We start from the raw sequence: 21,606 nt of genomic DNA, 5'->3' as shown, positions 1-21,606 counted from the left end.
ACTTGAGTCCCTGGTTTCGGTGACGGGTCACATCTTCTTATGGCACATAAAAATGCCATTTTAAAGGGGACATATCATAAAAATCATTTGATTTTAGATTGTTTGTCATTTCACTTTAATTATTATGACTCAACTTGTATACTTAAATGTTCAGATTTCTTTGTATGAATTCAATATTTGGCTTGATGGCTACATCGGATGGAAATTTTTATTTAATTATTATAATAATTATTATTACTTTTTTGTATTTCCGAATGAACAAGCTGTCTTCTGATCACGTACTTAAAATATAAAACATAAGTGATGTCATCACAATTGTTACCCTGTCATAAGTTGCATGGGTATATTTGTAGCAGTTGCCAATAATACATTGAATCTGTCAAAATTATCAATTTTCTTAATGCCGAAAATCATTAGGATATTAAATAAAGATCATGTTTCATGGAGATATTCTACATTTCCTTCTGTAAATAAATAAATAAAAATGCATCATGAGTAATATGTATTGCTAAGGACAACTTTAAATGCGATTTTCGTATATTTAGATTTTTTGCACCCTCAGATTCCAAATTTTCAAATAGTTGTATCGCGGCCAAATATTGTCCTATCCTAACAAACCATACATCAATGGAAAGTTTATTTATTCAGCTTTCAAATATATGTATACGTTTCAAGTAAAAAAAAAAACCCTTATGACTGGTCTTGACGTATATGGTCGCAATTATCAACCAAGAAAAATAAGCCAGACAATGAATCAATTTCAAAGTACTTTTACCTTTGTGTCAGCTTTTCTTTATAACAATAATTTATTCACTGTCTGTCTGCCTGTCTGATGGTCTGGTCTCTCTTTCTCTCTGTGGCCTTTATGATTTTGTTCCTAAATTCACTTTATCAGAGCGAGGGTTCGGTCCTTTTTATAGGTGGATTGCCAGGCAACAGAAGGTCAAGCTCCTGTGTAAATGCTTACCGCGGCTGCAGTTATAAAGAGATCCATGTGAAATATGCTCATTATTCCTCGTAAGGACAGTCAACGATGGAAACACCATGTCATTCAGACTTCTGTTATTGCGCCTAAGGATTTATTCATTCAGTCTACAGGGTTGCTGTGACTGAATGCAAAGCTCTAAATGCTTATATTTTGGTTAAAGCACTGAAGTTTTTTAGCAAAACATTTTCCTCAAACTGTAAAGTTGTTTAAATGATTGTTTCGAGATGGGAAGGTTTTTCTAGTCATGACACAGATGCTGTTACTATCACATAATAGTAATTTAATGTTTTATTGATTATGCAATAGATGTGAAATAATATAAATTAGTTATGTAGTGTTGGTTGGTATTTTTGTGTCTGTTTGGGAACAGTCACTACAGTAGCTTGTATCGGCTATCTGCCGTGTCATGAGATAATTGGGGTTCTTCAGGGAGAGTCGTCTTATTGATCGCCTGAATCGCTTGACCAGGCTCAGTTCGGCCCTTGTAGTGTAGCGAAGCTGTCTGTGCTGTTCTGAACTTTAAACATGATGGCTAGATGAAGGTAATTGCTGAAGAACACACCACAGAAAGATAAACAAGTCATTTACATTTTTGTTAAACAGAGCGAAAATGCAAAAAAGTAATAGGAGCATCACTTTGTTAAAGATGCCAAAGAATACACTGTACTAATCTGTTAAATGGTTCTCTGATATCTACATAGAAGGTTTGTGGCTTTATTAAGTGCCAAAATGATCCAGAGACAGTTTTACATGTCCATTTACAACCCTAGGATTTGCCTTTAGAATGAAATGGTTTATTATTACCTTATTTGAAAGGGTCATGAATAATAATGTTGAGCTCTGCTCTGATTGGCTGTTTCTCCTTCAGTAGCTCTCTGTGTGTGTAAACAGATCTTATGTTTGAGTTTGTATCAGATGAAGAGACAGATTTTCAGGAATAGTCAATTATTCTGACTTAATAATAATTAAGTATGGACCTGCAAAATGTAAATGTGACATCAATAGTAGACCTTCAGCCTAAACGCTATCATATAGCATTAACTAGCATTAGGGATGTTTAACGATTAATCGCGATAAATCTATAGCAGAATAAAAGTTTTTGTTTTCATGATATATGTGTGTGAACTGTATATAATAAATTTGTATAAATAAATGCAGACACATGCATGTATATATTTAAGAAATGTGCATGTATATATTTACATGTGTATATACTAGGGCTGTCAATAGATTAAAATATTTAATCTTAAAATAAATCGCATGATTTCATGAGTTAACTCGCGATTAATCGCAAATTAATCGCACATTTTTATCTGTTCTAAATGTACCTAAATTGTAACACTTTTCAAGTTTTTAATGCTCTAATCAGCATGGATTTGGTCAATATATATGCTATTTGCAAATGTATGTTTACAACAGCCTGTTTACATTTTCAACAGAACCATCAGCCATAGTTTTATACTGTATATGAATTTTAACATCAATCGGGTCCTGAACTTTATCACTCTTAATAATTATTTTAACATCAAGCAAGTTCTGCAGTCTATTTTCTATCATTTCTGAATGCTTTAAAAACGAAACCAAAAAGTGAAAGAAGACACATCTTTGCTTTAGATTATGGATTTGGGACAGTACACTTCTCAGGAAACGTGCAGATAAAGATCATTTTAGATGTTTAATGACCATTTACAGCATTGGATTCGCTAGACGAGATTCGCTTAATGTTCTTATTTTTATGAAAACCTCCGACTCATCTAGACAGCGCCGGTCACTTGCTGCGTCTCAATTCATCCAGCTGTGGGTCAAACAGAAATTGCGTGTTGCGTTAATCGCGCGTTGATAAAATGAGTGCCGTTAAAATGAATTTGCGTTAACGCGTTATTAACGCGTTAATTTTGACAGCCCTAGTATATACATTTGTATATTTATGTATAATTTATATTATATATAAAAATAAATACCTAATATATAAATATATTTTTTTCTTGAAATTATACATGCATGTGTGCATATTTATATATACATAATTATTATACACAGTTCACACACATATATGATGTAAACAAAAATGTTTATTCTGCCATGGATTAATCGCGATTAATCGTTAAGCATCCCTAGCATATAGCGCTAACTCATCAGGCACAGCTTTGTTTTTAGCATTGTAACAACATTGTAATTAATTTAATGTGTAATTTAATGTTGGTGGCGTACATCTCGACTGTAATGTCACAGTTTGATGTTATGTTGAGATTGGTCTGTTTTCCAGCTGTCCTTTGCTTGCACAAGGTTTACAGTAGAAGGAGGAAAAAGTCACGTTGTAGTCTCACAGTATGTCATTACCATGTTGTATTAGTGTTGCACGGTGCACCGATACTTCAAAAGTACAGTGATTCTCGGAAATCAGAAATTAAAAAATTAGAACTACATTTATTGGTATTGATACTTCTAAGAATGACTGCGTTCCAGATTGGTAAGAGACGCATTTCATGTTGGTGTGTTTATATGCTTCTGATATACTGTATTTTCTTTCAGTTTGTTTTAAAAAAGAATGGACTAATGGTGACAGCCCTAAATTCAATGTAGAGATATATGCAGTATAGTCTTAACACGCACTTAAAGTGTAAAAAAATTTAACTGTGTTTTTTAGCAGGTAGATCTTGTTGATTTTATCATTTTAACTCTTGACTAACGAGATATCTTGTCAATTAAGAGAAAACGCTTCCCAGCCAATGACGAGATTTTCCCTCTTTCCGCTATTATCCACCCGGTGGCGCACTTCCGCAACTTATACAACCCGGAAGTAGCGCCTCACGTGAAAGAGAAAGAACTCCGTGTATGTTTTGAGGATCACTCTGCATCTGATCTCTATCAAAAGTCCTTCGCAAAAATGAAATTATCTCAGCTTTTTGCTAAAAATTTGGTGTTTTTGAAGAAACCTACCCATGTTTGAGAGTTGATTACAAGAGAACTAATGAAGGTAGGATGAAACGGTTTTTTTGTTTGAAAGCAGAGGGTCTGTTATTTCATCTGATAGTTGTAGATCACCACACAAAAAAGTCTGGACACCTCTGATGAATCTAATGAAATGGAATATACCAGCCCATCTCACGAAATTTCGTTATATAGTCACGTAACTTTTTGATTATTTTACGAATTTCCGCATTTTTTCGTGATCGTATAACAAATTCCTGTTTCTGTGTGATCACCTATTGGTTACTCAACTGTATTGTCTTATATTTTACCATTGTCGCTTCGGTTTAGGGTTAGATTTACATAAAATGACATCCCTACCCAAACCCAACTCTAACCCTAACGCCAGGCGACATATAAAAAAATAATCCGAAAAAATTGTATAAATCAATAAATAAAGTGACATTCTAATGCAAGCACCAAATCTAACCCTTAACCGAAGCAACAATGTTTAAAAATAGAAAAAAGCAGTTGAGTAACCAATACGTGATAATCACACGAAAACAGGAATTCGTTATACAATCACGAAAAACAAGGAAATCTGTGATAATATCACGAAAAAATTATAAAAAATGTACGTAACTATATCACGAAACCTTGTGAAAGTGGGTAGAATCAGTGCCGCTGCTAGCCATTTTGGTGCCCTAAGCAAAATTCCTTTATAATGCCCCCGACCCTGAGAAATTTTTTGTTTGTTTTTGCCAGTTTAACTTTTTATTACCAAACATATAACTTAATAGCAGAAAGTAAAATCTTCACAGCTTTAGTCAACACACACATTTGAAAGTGCAAACTTTTATAGAATAGCAAAATATAACAAATACCAAACTTAAATTATCAAAATAATCCAGACATGTTTTTCCCAAGTACAATGTCACTTTACATAAATTACATTAAATAAACATCAATAACAAGAATACTCAAAATTCTTAAATATTAAGATTTAGAGAACTAAGTGTCACAGTAATGTTTGCTTCATATCATGACATTTTATATTTATATATATTTAACAGTCAGGAATTGTTAGCCTACCATGTGCACTGACTGCTAACATTAACTAAGTATTAACCACCGTCACGTCAAAATAAACCACAAAATAAACTAACTGCTCAATATCTAAAAAAACGTTGTAAAGAAAGTAACAGCTGCCGTCAGTTATTTGTAAAATGCATAGGTAATGTTTTACAGTAAAATCTCAATTTAGCTTGCACTGAAGTTATAACTTATAACAACATAGTTTGCTAACATTAATATCAGCACAGCAAGATCGAGGCGCATTACGATTAGCAGCAGCTGCAGCCCATGCGCATTTCCCTTATTTAGGAATTAAACATGATGGACTTACCTGCAAGTGATCATGCACGGGCATCATCCCGCAGTTTCATCTTTTTTTCTTTTTTCCGATCCTGACCCCTGCTGTCTTTTCGGGCCATTTCCAAAAGTTGCCTACTGACTGGCCGTTTCTCAATCCGAAAGCTGCAACCTGCGCGAGGTCTCATATGCAGGCTGCATACGTCATCAAGCCTGGTTTATTTTAGTTAACTGAACATTACATTAGCAAGTCATAAGCATATTAAAACAATTTACGATTAACTAAGAATAATGGTCAACTTCATAATCGTTAATATTACGAAATAAGAACGTTTTGATGATGTATGCAGCCTAGAAATGCGACCTCTGGAGGCTGCAGCCTTCAGATTGAGAAACGGCGTCTGTCAAACTTCGTCAGGCGCCCGCGCGATCAACCGACACGGACCATCAAAGGCTGTGGGGCATACTTTCTATACTAGCGCAATTAAATTATCTCGTCCCCCCTTTTTTGTAACATTTACATGGATAAAAAGTGCCTAATAATATTTCAATAGACTAATGAAATTCTATCAGCATTTAAATTTTTTTTCATTAGGCTATTGTTTTGGTGCCCTCTCAGCACCTGGTGCCCTACGCACAGCGCGTGATGCGCGTTATGGGAGCGGCGGGGCTGGGTAGAATATACTTATCAATGACTTTCAAACATGTAGTCAATTAATATGATAAATAACAGGAGTCATATTAAACTAGACATACCTTTCCATGGCCCTTAAACCTACAATACTGTATGTACACTAAAAACACACTGACAGGTCGGGGCATTTTTAACCCAACATGTGTTATGTCCAATATTTACCCAACATGAGTAAAAAACCCTGCTTTTAAGGTAAATATAGAGTTAATAAAATATCCAAAAACCACTGGCACAGTGTGATATATATTTAATGCAGTTGTATACTTACATTATCCCAAAAGTTCCCAAGGATTTGTAAATCCAAAGAAAATCCTGTTGGCTTATCCCTTGTAAGTGTCGCCCTTTTAGTGACTATTTGCGCTATCCTCAGTTTCCGGTGTAAAAGATGGCAACACTAGTGGATAAATGCGCTAGTGGCAGTTATACAGCATCTGTTGTGCTTTGCAACTAATTCATTATGTTGCCATAAAATAATGTGATCAAACGTATAGGTAAAAACATTAATAAAAGTAATAATTATGTAAGAGCAGGTATTACATAATGAATTTGTAATAATTACCATGAACAGCATTGGAAAAAGCATAGAGAAATTATGTAAACGCATGCATGAAATTTTGTGTGTGCGGTCATTGGGTACTGTTCATTCCCATTAGTAATTCAACTTCCCACCCAATCTGATCTCATTCTCCCTCTCTCATTGTCTCTCTGTCTGTCTGTCTGTCTGTCTTCTGCCACAGCAAAACAATGCTGAATCAGTGAGACTGCAAGTCACGCCAGCCAAGCTTCAGAGTCCAAATCTGAATTACAACAACAGAGACCTTTAAAAATGAATGTGAACAGCTTCAGTTTGACTTTCATGTGCCGTGGTTAGAATCTATGTGAGGTTTTAAAAAATGTCCAGTGCCTCGTTCCTTTTAAAGACATTTAACCAAAAAGAAGTTGAAGAAATTCTTAGTCATTGCAAATGAGAGCCCTCGCAATGTGGCTTAGTTTAGCAAAGCACATGCAGTTTTGGTTACATGGTAAATGAAAGGATCTTAAAACATTCTTTCTCGCTGACTTTCTTAAGTGAAGCCAGGTTGTGTCACCCGTGGACTTACAGGTCACCCGGGTAAAGAGCGATGGGTGGAATAAACCAAAGGATGGAAATGGAAAACAAAAACCCCAGAGAATTTGAAGCGTAGACTTCAGTATGTGGGGCCAGTATACGCTGGTTTGGTCACTGCAGGCTGTGATTGTTTCTTAAGAGTGCTGGCAGGTGCTTAGATTTGTGTTGTTTTATTAAGAGGCTTTTAAAGCTGTGTTTGAGAGCGCTGTGACCCTGTGTTTAGATTTTTTTTTCTGTTGAAAGAGCAGAATATGAACTGGTTTTTTTTTTTTGAGTCGTTTGAGACGTGATGACACACAGCCCTCTCAACATGCCCATCATTTTGCTTAATATATCGCTTATGCCACTCAGGCGATTTTTCACTCACACTGTGCATTCTGTGTCCGACCCCAAGTAAACCGCCCAAATCCTCCTCTGCAAGTGGCCCGGGGTGTGCCAAACCGTGCCTGGGCACGGGTACGGAGAGCTCACAGTAGTCAAACGAACCAGGCTTTGGGGGTCAAACATGCTCGGGTGCAGTTCGGTTTGGATAGTGTGAGTACGCCCTAAGCTCTGTCTTCCTCTTTCACTCTTTCTCTCTGAAACAACATTGAGAAATATTACTTTATTCAGATCAAAATCACTTCATTCAGAGTATTTTCTGTAAATGAGGGTTCAGGGAAAATCAGGGATTTAAACCTCAAGCTCCAAGTATTAAACTTTGGCTCACAACTGACAATTTTTTCCTGGCAGACATTTAAATAGGCAAATGAAAAAGTCATATGTACAGCATAGGGACAGAAAATCTTAGACACTTCAGGGTGGGTTCTTTTAATGTGGACCACCCTAGCGACTCCTTAGCAACCAAGTAGTAATCGACTCAGATCACCCATCATAAGTGCAGTTATTGTAAACAAAATTGTTAAAATCATACTTTTTCCTTTTGCAGTTAAATTGCAGTTTTGTTTAAGTACTTCAAAAAATAACTTTATTCTCATTTTAGTATTTTAATTATGATTAGCTTGAAACATTGAAACGGATTCAGAGTAGCTTATATAAAACTGACAGACATGCTTATATATAGCTCAGGAAAGCTTAACCTTTATCTTAGCATGAATCTGAACCTCTTCCTGCAAGTTTTGTGTGGGTTTCTTGTTAATTGGTGACTAATTCACACCATTCACAAACACACAGAGACGGCAACCTCTCCCACATCACCAATCCTCCAGATCCTCGACAGTTTTTCAGTGCTCTGCGTGAAACCTGTGAACGTGAAAGCTAAACTCAGGCATTAAGAGGTCTGTGAGAATATTCTAGAAATTTCATAGTTGGTGACTCAGCGTGTAATCACTTTGGATGACGCCAATTATACTCTCAGACATCATTGCTGTTGTTCAGGGCAATGATCGTGAGTTGATAACTTTATTACCATGTAAGAAGGATTTGACAGAGGGCAAGCTTGTTCTAGGTCCTGTGGCCGCTAATGAGATCATGCCGTTTTTTTGCCTTAAGGTTGTTTTCCATCCCACACATTGAACTGACTGTTCTCTTGGCAAATATCTACAAAGAACACGTATATAATAAATGTGTTTGCCGGTCTGGCCGAATCGTGTTTTGGGATGGATTTGGTGATTTGATGAAGACTTGACTTCAGAGAATAAAATAATTAAGGGAGATGAATCTTGTCATCCGGTCTTATGAGCACATGGAAAGACAGAAACCGCAGAAACTTACAAATCATCTCACAATAGTTCTCTGTTGTCTTCATAGAATCTTACAGTTCTCACAGCGTCATCCACACCTCACCAAACACTCATGATGTTTCTCCACCAGAACAATCACCTTTATTCTCATCACAGATAATCTGTTCATTGTTTATTGTTCAGAAGAACAACAAAGGCATTAGGCCGTAGAATCTCATAGAGAGAAAGAATGACGTCACGGTGAAATGAGCAGGGACTTGAGTTTCATGATGTATAAATTACACATGGTCACCAGAGGTGGTCAGTAGTGAACAGTGTTGGGGAAAGTTACTTTTAAAAGTTTTTTAAAGTTTTTTAAATAACTTGAATATTAATGTGAATATTGAATATTAATGTGTACATTTAAAAAGTAGTCAGATATATTTCAGAACAATATATCTGACCTTATACTGTATGATCTGAACTATTCTTTTTGTGTTAAGAGAAAATAAGGCTTTAAAACAACATAAAAGTGAGTAAATAATGAATACTGAATTCACATTTTCCCATGTGTCCCAAATACAGTTACAGAAAAAAAGTAAAGGTATAAAGTAAACAGATACAAGGGATTGTTTACTAAGCGAGGTATGCAGTGTTGACATGGAATTAAAACACTTAAAAGTTTCCTACCTACCTTTACAGATATTTCATTTGAATTTGCCACATACTCTTAAACTTTTAGTGAATTGACGCCACTGACTGAAAGAACACAGTATGTCATTTTTTCCTACGAGTTAAAGCGAGTTGAAAAAAAAAACTTTATGGTGCAAATTTTTCCTTCCCACCCAGATTTTTAGAGGCCCACCCATCATACACTTTCTGCTTCCGCCACTGGCCACATGGGTATATTTGTAGCCAAAACATTGTTTGGGTCAAAATTATCATTTTGTAAATTTTCTACTGTAAATGTGTAAAAAATGTATTTATCATTAATAATATGTGTTGCTAAGGACTTCATTTGGACATCTTTTGCACCCTTATATTCCAGATTTTTTTTAAATAGTTGTATCTTGGCCAAATATTGTCCTATATAAAAAAAATATTATCAACTTCCAGAATCTCAATTTCCAAAAGGTAAATATTTTAAAAGTCCTTGCTTTTCCAAGCTTTTAATGGGAGAAAACAGAGATCAGGGAACAACTTTTGACTTTGAAACCCAAAAAAGTGCATCCATCCCTCACTGAGGTAATCCACACGGCTCCAAGGAGTTAATAAAGGTCTTCTGCAGGTTATCAATGTGATTTTGTACGAAAAATATCCATATTTCAAAGATAAACAATATAATAATCACTAGCTTCTGGTAACGACTAATTATTATAGTTTATACATTTTGAAATAGATATTTTTCTTACAAAAGCTCACCGATTACATGCAGAAGACCTTAAGTAACCCCTTGGAGGTTAAAGCAACACTAAAGAGTTTTTGCTCTTTGCTGCCCCTACAGGTTAGAAGCGTAATTGTCCATTACCACTATCGTAAATATTGCAGCATAGCTGGCTCTGATTGGATTGTAGGTCTGCCGTAAAGCAAGTTTTTGTAGTTTTCACTCGAACTACAGGACCACTACCCGACGGTTGGAAACTTCTTTAGTGCGGTTTTGGCCGATAAAGGGCTGCAAAGCGAATGTGAAAGTGGCGATCACCCTGTTTCGAGTGGATGAACGACTGAAACAATCCCAAATTTACTCTTTATAATTTTTCTTGTAATTTTATTTTTTGTGACTGATTGAAGGATTTGTAAAAGGAGTACAAAGAATAGACAAACTATTGAAGAAGTCCTAAGTGTAGAAATGTTTACTTTTTATTAATTTGGGCAATTCAATGCAAATTTAGTTTTTAACCATACAAAGTTTTTAACCATACAAATATCTCAGATGTCAATATTTGTGGTTTAAATACCCATGCAAAGTCTCGGTTAAAGTTTTGAAAGCATTTTTTTTCCATAGTTAAGTAAGAGCAAATTTCAGAATTGTCAAGTCCATAACGCATTTTTTTCCTTAAAAATGCACATTCAAAATAGATATAATATAAATATTAAATGTTTTTTGAAGAGTCATCCTTTCTCCATTAATTTGGTATTTTTGCATCTGTTTTGTGCCTTTTTAATTCACAGAATTTCTACAAAGTATGTTGTCTCCCAAAAACCTGTCCTTTTTTGTCACATCCAAAACGCATGAATGTTTCCCTCATCTAAAACCGAAAACATGAGTATAGACTGATATTTTTCTCAAGTTTGGACTCTATTATTATTATTATATCTACAATGCTGGAATTGCTCATCTAATCTCGAAAAGTAGAGTTCTGTTTCTCTATCTTTGTGTGAAAGCCTTGAGTTGTGTGATGTGTGCTTGGCCTTTTAAAACAGCCGTGACAGCAAAGCATGACATCTCCACAGCACATAATCTCTGTTAATCCACTGTTAAGACACACCCAACAAGGATAATTCACTTCGATCCAACCAGAAGCTGAGAAATTGAGGGAAGATGGGAAAACACGGCTACAAGGTCATAAAACCGTGTAAAAAAGACAAAGACGATAAAGAACGAGAGATTAATGTAAAGGTCATGAAAAGCAGAGGTACGAGAAAGAGATATTACAAAGCATTTCATCCAGACAGGATAAGGCAAGGGAATGCTGAAGTCAGCAGCACAGAGGAATTCTGGGTAATGGGAGAAGGACGGTTTTAATGTGATTTAAAGGTAGAGTTTTGTCACACACACACACAGAAAGATGGACGATGATTTTGCATTTCACCCCCGTTTGTCAGATTTATACTTGATTGGCTGTAATGTGGTTTGGAGGGCTGACTGTTAGATTTCCTGTTGAGAAACTAAGAGTAATCGTGAGTCACCATGCAAGACATGGCAACTTGCCTTGCCTCACTGTTGATGGATATGCTTTCTTTAATACTTCTCTCTGTCTCTCTTTTACAGCTCTCACAGAAGCCGATTTACCCAAGGTTCACGAGTCGCCCAGCGTTCGACACCGCAAACCTTCATCTGATGCTCCTGTTCCCCTGGCCAGCTTCATCATCATCATCCTCATCAGTCTGTGGCTACAGCACTGCCTTACCTGAAAGACCCCAAACACACACAAAGATCACACAGATGTTCATGTTACAGAGAAATGTCTGGCATATTTCACCCTAAAGTCAAAAGAAATAAGACGATGGAACAAATAACACGATCATATCGGCTCATACAGTATATGAGAAACATTACTTTATGATAACTATTTGAAAGCAATACTAAAGTAAAATTAGATAAGTCCTCACATAAGACATACTTAGACATCTGCGTCAAAGTTGGTTTTTATATAAAATTTAATACATACCTACCTATGTTGACATTTCACTGTTTTTCATAGATGCTATGGCACTTTACATTATATTTCATATTTCACTTATATTTCATATATTTCATATTTTATGCAATATACACTCTAAACAATGCTTGGATATTTAAAACCCAGTGTTGGGTCAAAAAGGAACACACCCAGCTGTTGAGTTAAAATTACCCCAAAAAGTTTATATTTAGGTTAAAAAAACAGCATTTTTGGTTGAAATAACCAATTATGGGTAAATTACAACCTAACGGGTAAAATTCATCCCTTTTGACCTAACGCTGGGTTAAAAAATAACTTTTTATTTTTTTGGGGGGTGGAATATGACTCGGACATTTCTGGCGAGGTTCACCAGTACATGTCCTAAAAATTCCCATCTGTTCTTATGGACAACTCGGACAAACGGTGTTGTCTGGGGTTGTAATGTTAGAAATTTCTGCAGGTTCATATATATTATCAGTAAAATCATCACCCTCTCCATCTTTCTGGGACTGTGGAATGCATGACGAAATTTGTGCATCTGTGGCAACATCGCTTACGAGCAGACAAGAGCAAAGAAAATAAAAGACTGTCTGCACATCCGCAAGCAACGTTCCCATCACTCACAGGCGTAATGTTACTGAACCAAACAGAACTATGAATGATATGCACATTGTAGTATGTAAATACTGTAGTTTGGACTGGCGCTGAATTTATGGGACAACGAATGTTTTACTGAAGTATCACACAGGAATTTTGTGAACATTTTTATAGCTCTCGCCAAAATCCATCCCTTCTGTACACACACTCACAAACACACATACATAATTGTCATAAAATAAATCTTACAAAGTGTCGGCAATGCCTTGGGCTTTGCACGGAAAAGCTTTAAAGTGCTTCAAATATCTCTTTAATGCATGAATCTCCTGTCCCGCTCCTAAAGGGTCAGCGTCCTATGGAGTTTTGAGTGCTTTCAGGTGTGTTTGATCAGGGTTGGAGCAAAACTCTACGGGAAGTTTGACCTTCAGGAACCAGACTGGACTTCCCTGCTTTAACACATAAAACTAATTTGTATCCCCCTCCGTCCATCACCTTTTGAAGTCCCCCTGTAGTTGATTGTTTTGTCCTTTATAGCTTATCTTTGATCATTAAAATGAAAAGTATTTTTCAAGAAAGCTCAAATGTAGCTTGCTTCGTTCCATGAATATGCAAATTAGTCTCCGCCTCCAGTCAATCAGACCAGCTTGGACTACTGTTTGACGTGATTGGTTACAAACAGGGCCGGTTTCAAAACACAATTTTGAACCTGCTTTTGGTAAACTGAAATTGACAGATGAATTTGCATATGATTTGTCTTATGTTGCATTCACACCAGCCGCGGTAGAGGCGTCAAGCGCGAGTGATTTCAATGTTAAGTCAATGTGAAGATGCGATTCCACCTCATTTGCACGTCTAGTTCGCCACGGCAAACGCTTGAGTTTAAAAAATTTAACTTCGGCGGAAAATTGCGCCCCGTTAACCAATCAGGAGCTTGCTCTAGTAGTGATGTGATTACAGTAAGCGAGAGGAGTCGCAGAAGCCCCCTCCCATGACGCGAATTTCTGCATTAATGTTTTTTCGATAGCTAGAATTTCACACGCAAATGAAGCGAGTAAACTCAAACTGTTCAAGGGGCAAACTAGACGCGGTAGACACGATTTTGACTCAAACGCGGCTGGTGTGAACCCACAGTTACAGCATATTAATAAGAAAACCCTTATCTCACGGGAATTCGTACATATTTTACGAGTTGGGCTAATTTGAATGATTTCATAAAATTTTTAGAAATAAAAAAAACATGATTCCTAACCCCGCCCCTAATCTTAACGTCACAGCAGCGCAAAAGCAAATTGAACAAAAAGCATTTGGTCGTGGTCGTACACATTCATAAATATTAACGACATAGAGACAAGGAGAATTTAAAATTTAGATTTTAACCACAGGGGGACTTGAACTTAAGCTTTTATTTTGAGTATGTAGATTATTTACCCTGTCAATAGTTTTGCGAATTGATAAAAGTGTATTTGAAATTGCACTAAACTTAACTCAAGTTTAAAAATTATTTTCACAGATGTGTGGTACAGGATTTTTCACGAATGTTCTGTAATGTTTGATGGAAAAAAGTAAAAAATGCAGAAAAAAGGGTTTTAAAGCCCATATAAATATGCAGAATGCTTTTCTTTTATAAATACTGAACTTAAAGCAAAGCGATGCAAAAAGATTTAGAGATACCAAATATTTTCTATAATGGCTTCTTTAGCAGTTTGCTCGAACACATTTCTATTGCCTGTTGTATGTCAACATTTAAGAGTCAGTATTAAAACATTAATTTAGTTCTTATACGTAAGCAAAAAAGGTTGAATGAATCTGTAAACATTTTTTATGTTAAGATGTTTTATATGTGTTTGTTGTTCTTTATTGCACATGATCTGCTATATTTTAATTTCTCCTTTCTGTTTTATATAAACATGTAAAAAATCATACATTTGTAAACATTTGCAAAATAACCAGTTAGCCTTCGATAACAGGTACACCCAGGGTGCGAATTATTACTAATTTTACTTAAGGAAGGGTTTGGAGGGGGCTAAAGTGTACAGAACTGTAAGCAATACGCCACGAGTGGCCATGTCATGTGATTTTACCACAAGTAAAGGGCATTATTGGGCCATGGGTCGTCTTTTCAAACATTTTAACAAAAGTTAGCTTGCAAGTTAGGTTGAGTGCCTACTTGCTCTTGGTGCCAAACAGACAAATTAGCTGCATTTCCATTACCCTTCAAATTGCGCAAATTTACAATACTGAAAATATGGACAATGGAAACACGTCAATTTCGCAAAACTACCACATATTGCGAAAAAATGTTTACGCTCACGGTGGTTTTTAAGGCAATTTGGAAGAGGTATATTTAGCAAAACAGCAATGGAAATGGCATTTCTAGGTCACCTGATGCAAGTAAGTCACAAATTCATTATTTAAAGATGAAGCGTTTTGTACTGAAACCTTCAAGACACTCATCAATACGTGTCTGCTCCAGGGAGCAACCTTCCGATTTCTCTGATAAAGAAAATGGAAGTGACTTAAACTGCAGTTCATCGACTGGCCTCTAGAGGCTGGTTCCAAAAGAGAGTCAATTCCCATAAACCTTCATGTTAAAATACCCAACTTAGCAGTAAAAAATAACATGATTACAGCCTGGTACAAAAAGTTTTTGGTCTATATAGCTAATTTTGCCATTCATGACATGAAGGGGTGAATTTTTTTATAACTCATCCTTTTAAATTATATTAAGCATTAAAGTTCTGCATAATTATTGGCGTGGCCACTTGAGTGAGGGGTGAACTGCCACTGCTGTCACTAGAGTCGAGCTAGGGGGGCGTGGTTTCAGCACCAGCCACCTCAGCTTCACCCACGTCCCGCCTCTTTACCCATTTTCGGTTATCTGCGAGTGATGCACCATGACGCGCTGGCTAGATGGTGACGGCAGGCACCGCCTACTTTAAACTTCAAAAACGATCTTCAGAAACCTATGGGTACGGACACTACAGTCATCTTTTTGTACAGTCTATGGTCTGCTCCCAAGTATAAGAGGTTTTCTTTACAATAATGTTTGGATAATACTCTTACGTCTCATGCGGTTAAAAAAAATGTCTAGTGCGGTGGATGTAATATTAGTAAACCTACCATCATCAGTCACGTAATGTTCGGAATGACTTATCGCGAGAGGAAAAACTTTGTTTCAGTCTCATATCATCGGTTAATGGAAGCGCCCTCATTTCGTCTTTTAACGACATTTAGAAAATAACGTTAAAGTTTTTTCGCAAATCTGCAATGGAAACGCAGCTATTCAGATATCGGACAAATTCCATTTGTCTAATGATGTAACCATAGCAAAATATTAACATTATTTTTCTGTAGTAAATCACACACAAGTTCATCTTAAATTCAACTTGTGCGAGTTTTTGGTTTCTACGGAGCCCCTAAGGGGACATGGAACAAAAATTAAATACATTTTAGTTTCATGTGCTCACGTGAAACTTTCATGTGCTCACGCGAAACCTTCATGTGCAGAATTTTTTTTTTAAAGTTTTGTTTCGCGTGCTCGCCTGAAACTATCTCGCGCGCACGTGAAAGCGAAACTAAACGTAAAAAAAAAATCTGCACATGAAGGTTTTGGGTGAGCACATGAAACTAAACTTTTGATTTTTTTTACTCCAATGTCACCTTAGGGGCTCGGTAGGTTTGCACACCAGAAAGTGTTTTAATGTTTTTTTGACCTCCTCCTAAATTTACTGTGTAATTCGCACACTGGATATATGCAAATGTAAATTGACAATTTTTACATCAGTGCAGTACAACTGTTGTTTTTTATGGCTGAGAAGGGAATTGAGATTACAGATTGTTTGCTGTGGTTTGTTTGATTGGTATCATTGAATGAATACAGCTACTGAAGACCTACAGTATCAGATACACAGCTCATGTGAAACATTGGTTAAATAATAGCTAATAAAGTGATTCTCTACTTGTTTCTCAAACCTTGTAACTATTTGGTTCCCTCTAAAACTGAAAATAAAATTTGATTTAGCACTGAGGCCTGGCTTAGCAGACAAGGCTTAGCTGAGGCCAATACTAGGCCTTAGTTCATTTAAAGGGATAGTTCACCCGAAAATGAAAATTCTGTTATCATTTTCTCATCCTCATGTTGTTGTAAACCTGTATGAATTTCTTTTTTCTGAAGATATTTTAATAAATGATGGTAAGCACACAGCTGATTGTAACCATTGACTTCCATAGTACGAAAAACAAATACGTACTGTAACACCAACTGTGTGCTTACCGTCATTTATCAAAATATCTTTTATCACAATACTTCCATAATACTTTTGTGTGTGTGAACTATCCCTTTAAGATGTTTAGGCATCTTTTATAAACATACCTTAGAAAAAGACCTTACTTGAGAGAAATCAATGGCACTGGTGTATTTTAAAGATATTTTGAGTTGAGACAGCTTAAATGTGTCTTAGTCTAGGACTAGCCTTAAGCCTTGTCTGTGAAACCAGGGGTCAGAGTATTAAGAATATTTGATTTAGATGTTTAGACCTCATCTTAATCTTTTGGGGACTGGAAAGGCTATAATAGTTAGTAAATGAATAAATAGAAAATTAAATTATTCAGTCATTGATAAAGATTTGTGTTTTGTATCCTTGTATAGCCAATGCTATCTCACATGAATTCGTACGAATTTATGAGTTGGCTAATTCATATTATACCACAGGGCTTTTGAATGCTTTATTCTGATTGGTTGAGAAATGTTCCATGGGTATTGATTATTTTTCAATAACCGCACACCTAACCCTTAAAATGTCTTAAAAATAGGCACCAGAGCAATATTTTTGGTAACCGTGGTATAAGCGAATAATTTACTCCGGTCTTTTGAATTATTTGAAAATAATGCACAGTGCCGCATTACCACCTTGGGTGTGCATTATTTTCTTATAATTCAATGGCCTGTCGTCAATTATTCCTTACTTATTTATACAACCACATTCGTAAGCTTTGGTACGATTTGCCTTGACCCCTGTGACATTGGGGTTAGGTGTGGGCTTAGGGGTTTGGTTTTGTTGTTGTTTTTTCAGGATAATTGTACCTTCTTGCACAATTAACTTTCATTTGAATTCATATGAATTTGCCAACTCGTAAAATATGTAGGAAATCTTGTGAGATCAAGCTGGTATCAACTGAGCTAGGGATGCACCGAATCCAGATTTTTTTGGGTTCGGCCGAATACCGAATCCACCGTTTAAGATTCGGAATCCCGAATACCGAATCCTACTCACATCCTTATTCCATTAACACAGTAAAACACATTAATCAAGTAAACAACGTCCACAGCAGTGTATTTTTCATTTTATTTAATTTTAACTGTAAAAAAGGATAGGCAACATTATGCCAGGATGACAAGTGGGAAAAACTGTTAGCATAAGCCTATGCATAATGAAAGCGATGCGGTGTGACACGCTCGTTTTTCCAGGTGCGTCTGCGAAATGTGAATCCTGGATTCGGTGCATACCTAAATTAAGCATTGCATTAGCAGGACTGAAGGTTGTGGGTTCGATCCCAGGGTATGCATAAATGTCTATTTGGGTATGCAAACCTGTCTATTTGTGTCTTCAGTTTCAATGGTTACTGGATCTTCACTGAAAACTTTTATGTTTACCTATTTGTGTTAGATAGGGCATTTTGGGATGTGTAACGTACCAAAGACGAACAGTGGAAATTAGACAATGTTACGGTTCGCTTTGAGCATTTGATGCATGAATGTGATGTTGCTTAACTTTATTGTGTAGAGATGGCTCGGCCGATCTCTGTAGCAACACCAAAATCACCAGATACACTTTCCATTTAAAACACCCCACCTGTCAACCTGTCTGAAATATATCACGATTGTTTTTAACTAGTCAGCTGACTAATAATTGGCAGTGGGAAAAACCAAATATTTCCTATCTGAACGGTTTTCTTTGGTACGTTTCTTAAGACATTTGGAAATATTTGATCCTCACATGGATTGTAAAACCTGCTCTGTGGTTTATTTGTCTTTCCCTGACTGTTTCCCTTTATGTTGTTTTTTATTTCAGTTTTTTTTTAAGCAGTTCAATTAAATGAAAATAATTTCCATCTGAAACCTCTCTGTGTGTAGGAATGCAGTTATTTCTGTGTCTCTCTTCAGTCAGTAGCGCTGACAGGTCAGTCTAGTGCACATACACACAGCCAACACTAATATAGCGACGACTGGAGCCAACACAACTGCCCAGCCAGCACCCTGCCTTTAAATAACACTGAATGAGAGACAGTAATGCAATTGAATGTGTTGGGGGTCTTCCTTGACCCTTCCTTTGGAGTGGCCGCTTATATGAACATTAGAAACTGATACTGTATCTCATCTTACCCTTACGGTTACCTTCTATTCATAAATGCTTAACTTATTGTGGGTAAGCATGTCTTAAAGGACTATTCCACTTTTTCATAAAAATCCTGATCATTTACTCACCCCCATGTCATACAAGATGTTTATGTCTTTCTCTGTTAAGTCAAGAAGAAATTCAGTTTGTTTTTAAGGAAAACATTCCAGGATTTTTCTCCATATAGTGGACCTTAGTGGACAGTTTACAGTTTCAATGCAGTTTCAAAGGACTCTAAACAATCCCAACTGAGAGATAAGGGTTTTATTGAATGAAACTATCGTCATTTTCGCCACAGCTTTGCCACAAGCGCAACTCGACCTGCATAGCTGTGTGATGTGCCAGTGTGACCTTACGTATTACACAATCATATCCAAAGGTCACGCGTTACATATGTGAAACGCACACTTGGGGACCATTTTAAACAATAAACTGACACAAAAACATTAATTCGTATCATTCCACAAACAACAACGTCTGAACGCTCCTCTTTCTTCACACTTGTAAACTCTGGAGCGGTAGTTTCACACACGTCATGCATTTGATGTGATTATGTAAAATGTAAAGCCACGCTGGTGGTTTTTTTATGAAAGTGGAATAATCCTTTAAACTTTTATGGTACCACTAGTTCATTGTGCATTTACTAATGTTAACAGTTACAACTTTTAAAGGAAACACCACCGTTTTTCAATATTTTACTATATTCTTACCTCAGCTTATCAACAAATTAATTATTACATGTATCTTTTTTCAATGCGTGCACTTTTGAATTTTGTACAGCGCTTCATGAATGTTTTAGCATTTAGCCTAGCCCCATTCGTTCCTATGGCTCCAAACAAAAGTTTTATTTTGTGCCACCATACTTACTCGTGTAACTACTCATGTAACAGTCTTTGAACAGGGAAAACATGGAAGTGTTTGGTGGCTTCTAAATTCATCCCTGTTTGGATGCTAAGGAATGAATGGGGTTGCTAACTAGGTTATGCTAACAAATTTATGACACGCTGTACAAAGATTAAGTGCACGCATTGAAAAAAGATAGGTACACTGCAAAAAATTATTTTCAAGAAAAACTATTTTAGTATTTTTGTCTTGTTTTTAGTAAAAATATCTAAAAATTCTTAAATTTAGATTTTTCTTGAAGAACAAAACGACCCAAGAAGATAAGTCTATTTTTTGACAAAAAAAATATCACATTTAAGTGATTTTGTGCATTAAACAAGCAAAAAAAATCTGCCAATGGAATTATTCTTTATTTTAGTGTTTAAGAAAAATTTTCACGATTTTTTGCTTACTCCATTGGCAGATTTTTTTGCTTGTTTTATGCACAAAATCACTTAAATTTCATATTTTTGGTCTAAAAACTAGACTTTTTCTTGGGTAATTTTGTCCATCAAGAAAAAGCATCTTAATTTAAGAATTTTTTTTTGATATTTTTACTGAAAACAAGACAAAAATACTAAGAAAATTATTTCTTGAAAATAATTTTTTTGCAGTGTGGTGTTTTCCTTTAATTTAAAATGTTTTAGTAAATGCTGAAATTACCATGAAATAAGATTAATAATGCAGTAGAAAAATTGTTGGTTCAAGTTAGCTAATGCATTAACTGTTAACAAATACAACTTTACTGTAATCGTTACCGCTTTTGCATTACATTACAGACTCTTAAGGTTAGGGGAGAGCGGGGTATGTTGTCACACTTTTCACACTGTCTAACATTTACTGAGCACCATACATCAAAATGGTATAAATCTCATACCAAATGAAAGAAGGAAGTCTTGGGCACATATGTTGTATTCATAACATCTTTATATCTTATCTCATTACAGAGTTGTAGACTGTTGAATAGTGACTGTGCACTTGTGACAATTTGCCCCATCGGAGGGTAAGTTGTCACACTAGGGCGGGTAAGTTGTCACACTAGATTATCTAAAAATAAGAACACAACTACTTAATTGTGAATATTGATTTTAATTTTTAAACTCAAACCAAACTGGAAATATAAACATCCGTGCCTGGAGAATCTGGAAAAACAATTATTTCAATCCAAATAATGCACATTTCAATTAAGTGGCAAGACCACTTTACTTTGAACTTTGGTTCAAATGTTCTATGGCTTTCACATAAAACCAGATAACTGAATGGAACGCTGCAGATAACTTGCTTAACTTAACATGTTTAACCTCTGAACAAAACAGATGCCCTGTATGACTAATAGGACTCATCTCCAGAATCACAATTCTGACACACATAAATTGCCTTGCCTGAGGTGCAAGCATCATGGGCCCAATTGTTGCATTTTACACATTTTACCCAGGTCTCCTTTGGACGACTCTTTGAAAATGGCTCTACACAGACGAGGCAGAAGCACTCTTCATCATCTGATGATGACTCTTGCATGATTATTCTTCCTTCCTTCCTTCCTTCCTTCCTTCCTTCCTTCAAACAACTTATTGCAATTAGAAAGAAATTACAATATCACAATTTATCATGTTTTCT

General features: G+C 36.0%; 1 protein-coding gene across 2 annotated transcripts in view; it reads left to right on the top strand.

The window, feature by feature from the left end:
* gpc5c (glypican 5c) overlaps nucleotides 1-14,296 on the top strand; it is a 166,770-nt gene extending 152,474 nt beyond the window's left edge. For both annotated transcript variants that reach the window (XM_065262065.2, XM_065262064.2), the window contains one exon: nucleotides 11,725-14,296. In XM_065262065.2, the coding sequence (XP_065118137.1) occupies nucleotides 11,725-11,867 (143 nt within the window). In that variant the 3' untranslated portion in view covers nucleotides 11,868-14,296. The remainder of the gene's footprint in view (nucleotides 1-11,724) is intronic.
* Nucleotides 14,297-21,606: the final 7,310 nt, after the last annotated feature.

The sequence above is a fragment of the Paramisgurnus dabryanus genome, chromosome 6 (genome assembly GCF_030506205.2).
Source record: "Paramisgurnus dabryanus chromosome 6, PD_genome_1.1, whole genome shotgun sequence".
In the NCBI taxonomy this organism is placed as follows: domain Eukaryota; kingdom Metazoa; phylum Chordata; class Actinopteri; order Cypriniformes; family Cobitidae; genus Paramisgurnus; species Paramisgurnus dabryanus.
Note: the sequence above shows the minus strand (reverse complement) of the source record. Positions and strands in the feature narration are given on the sequence as shown.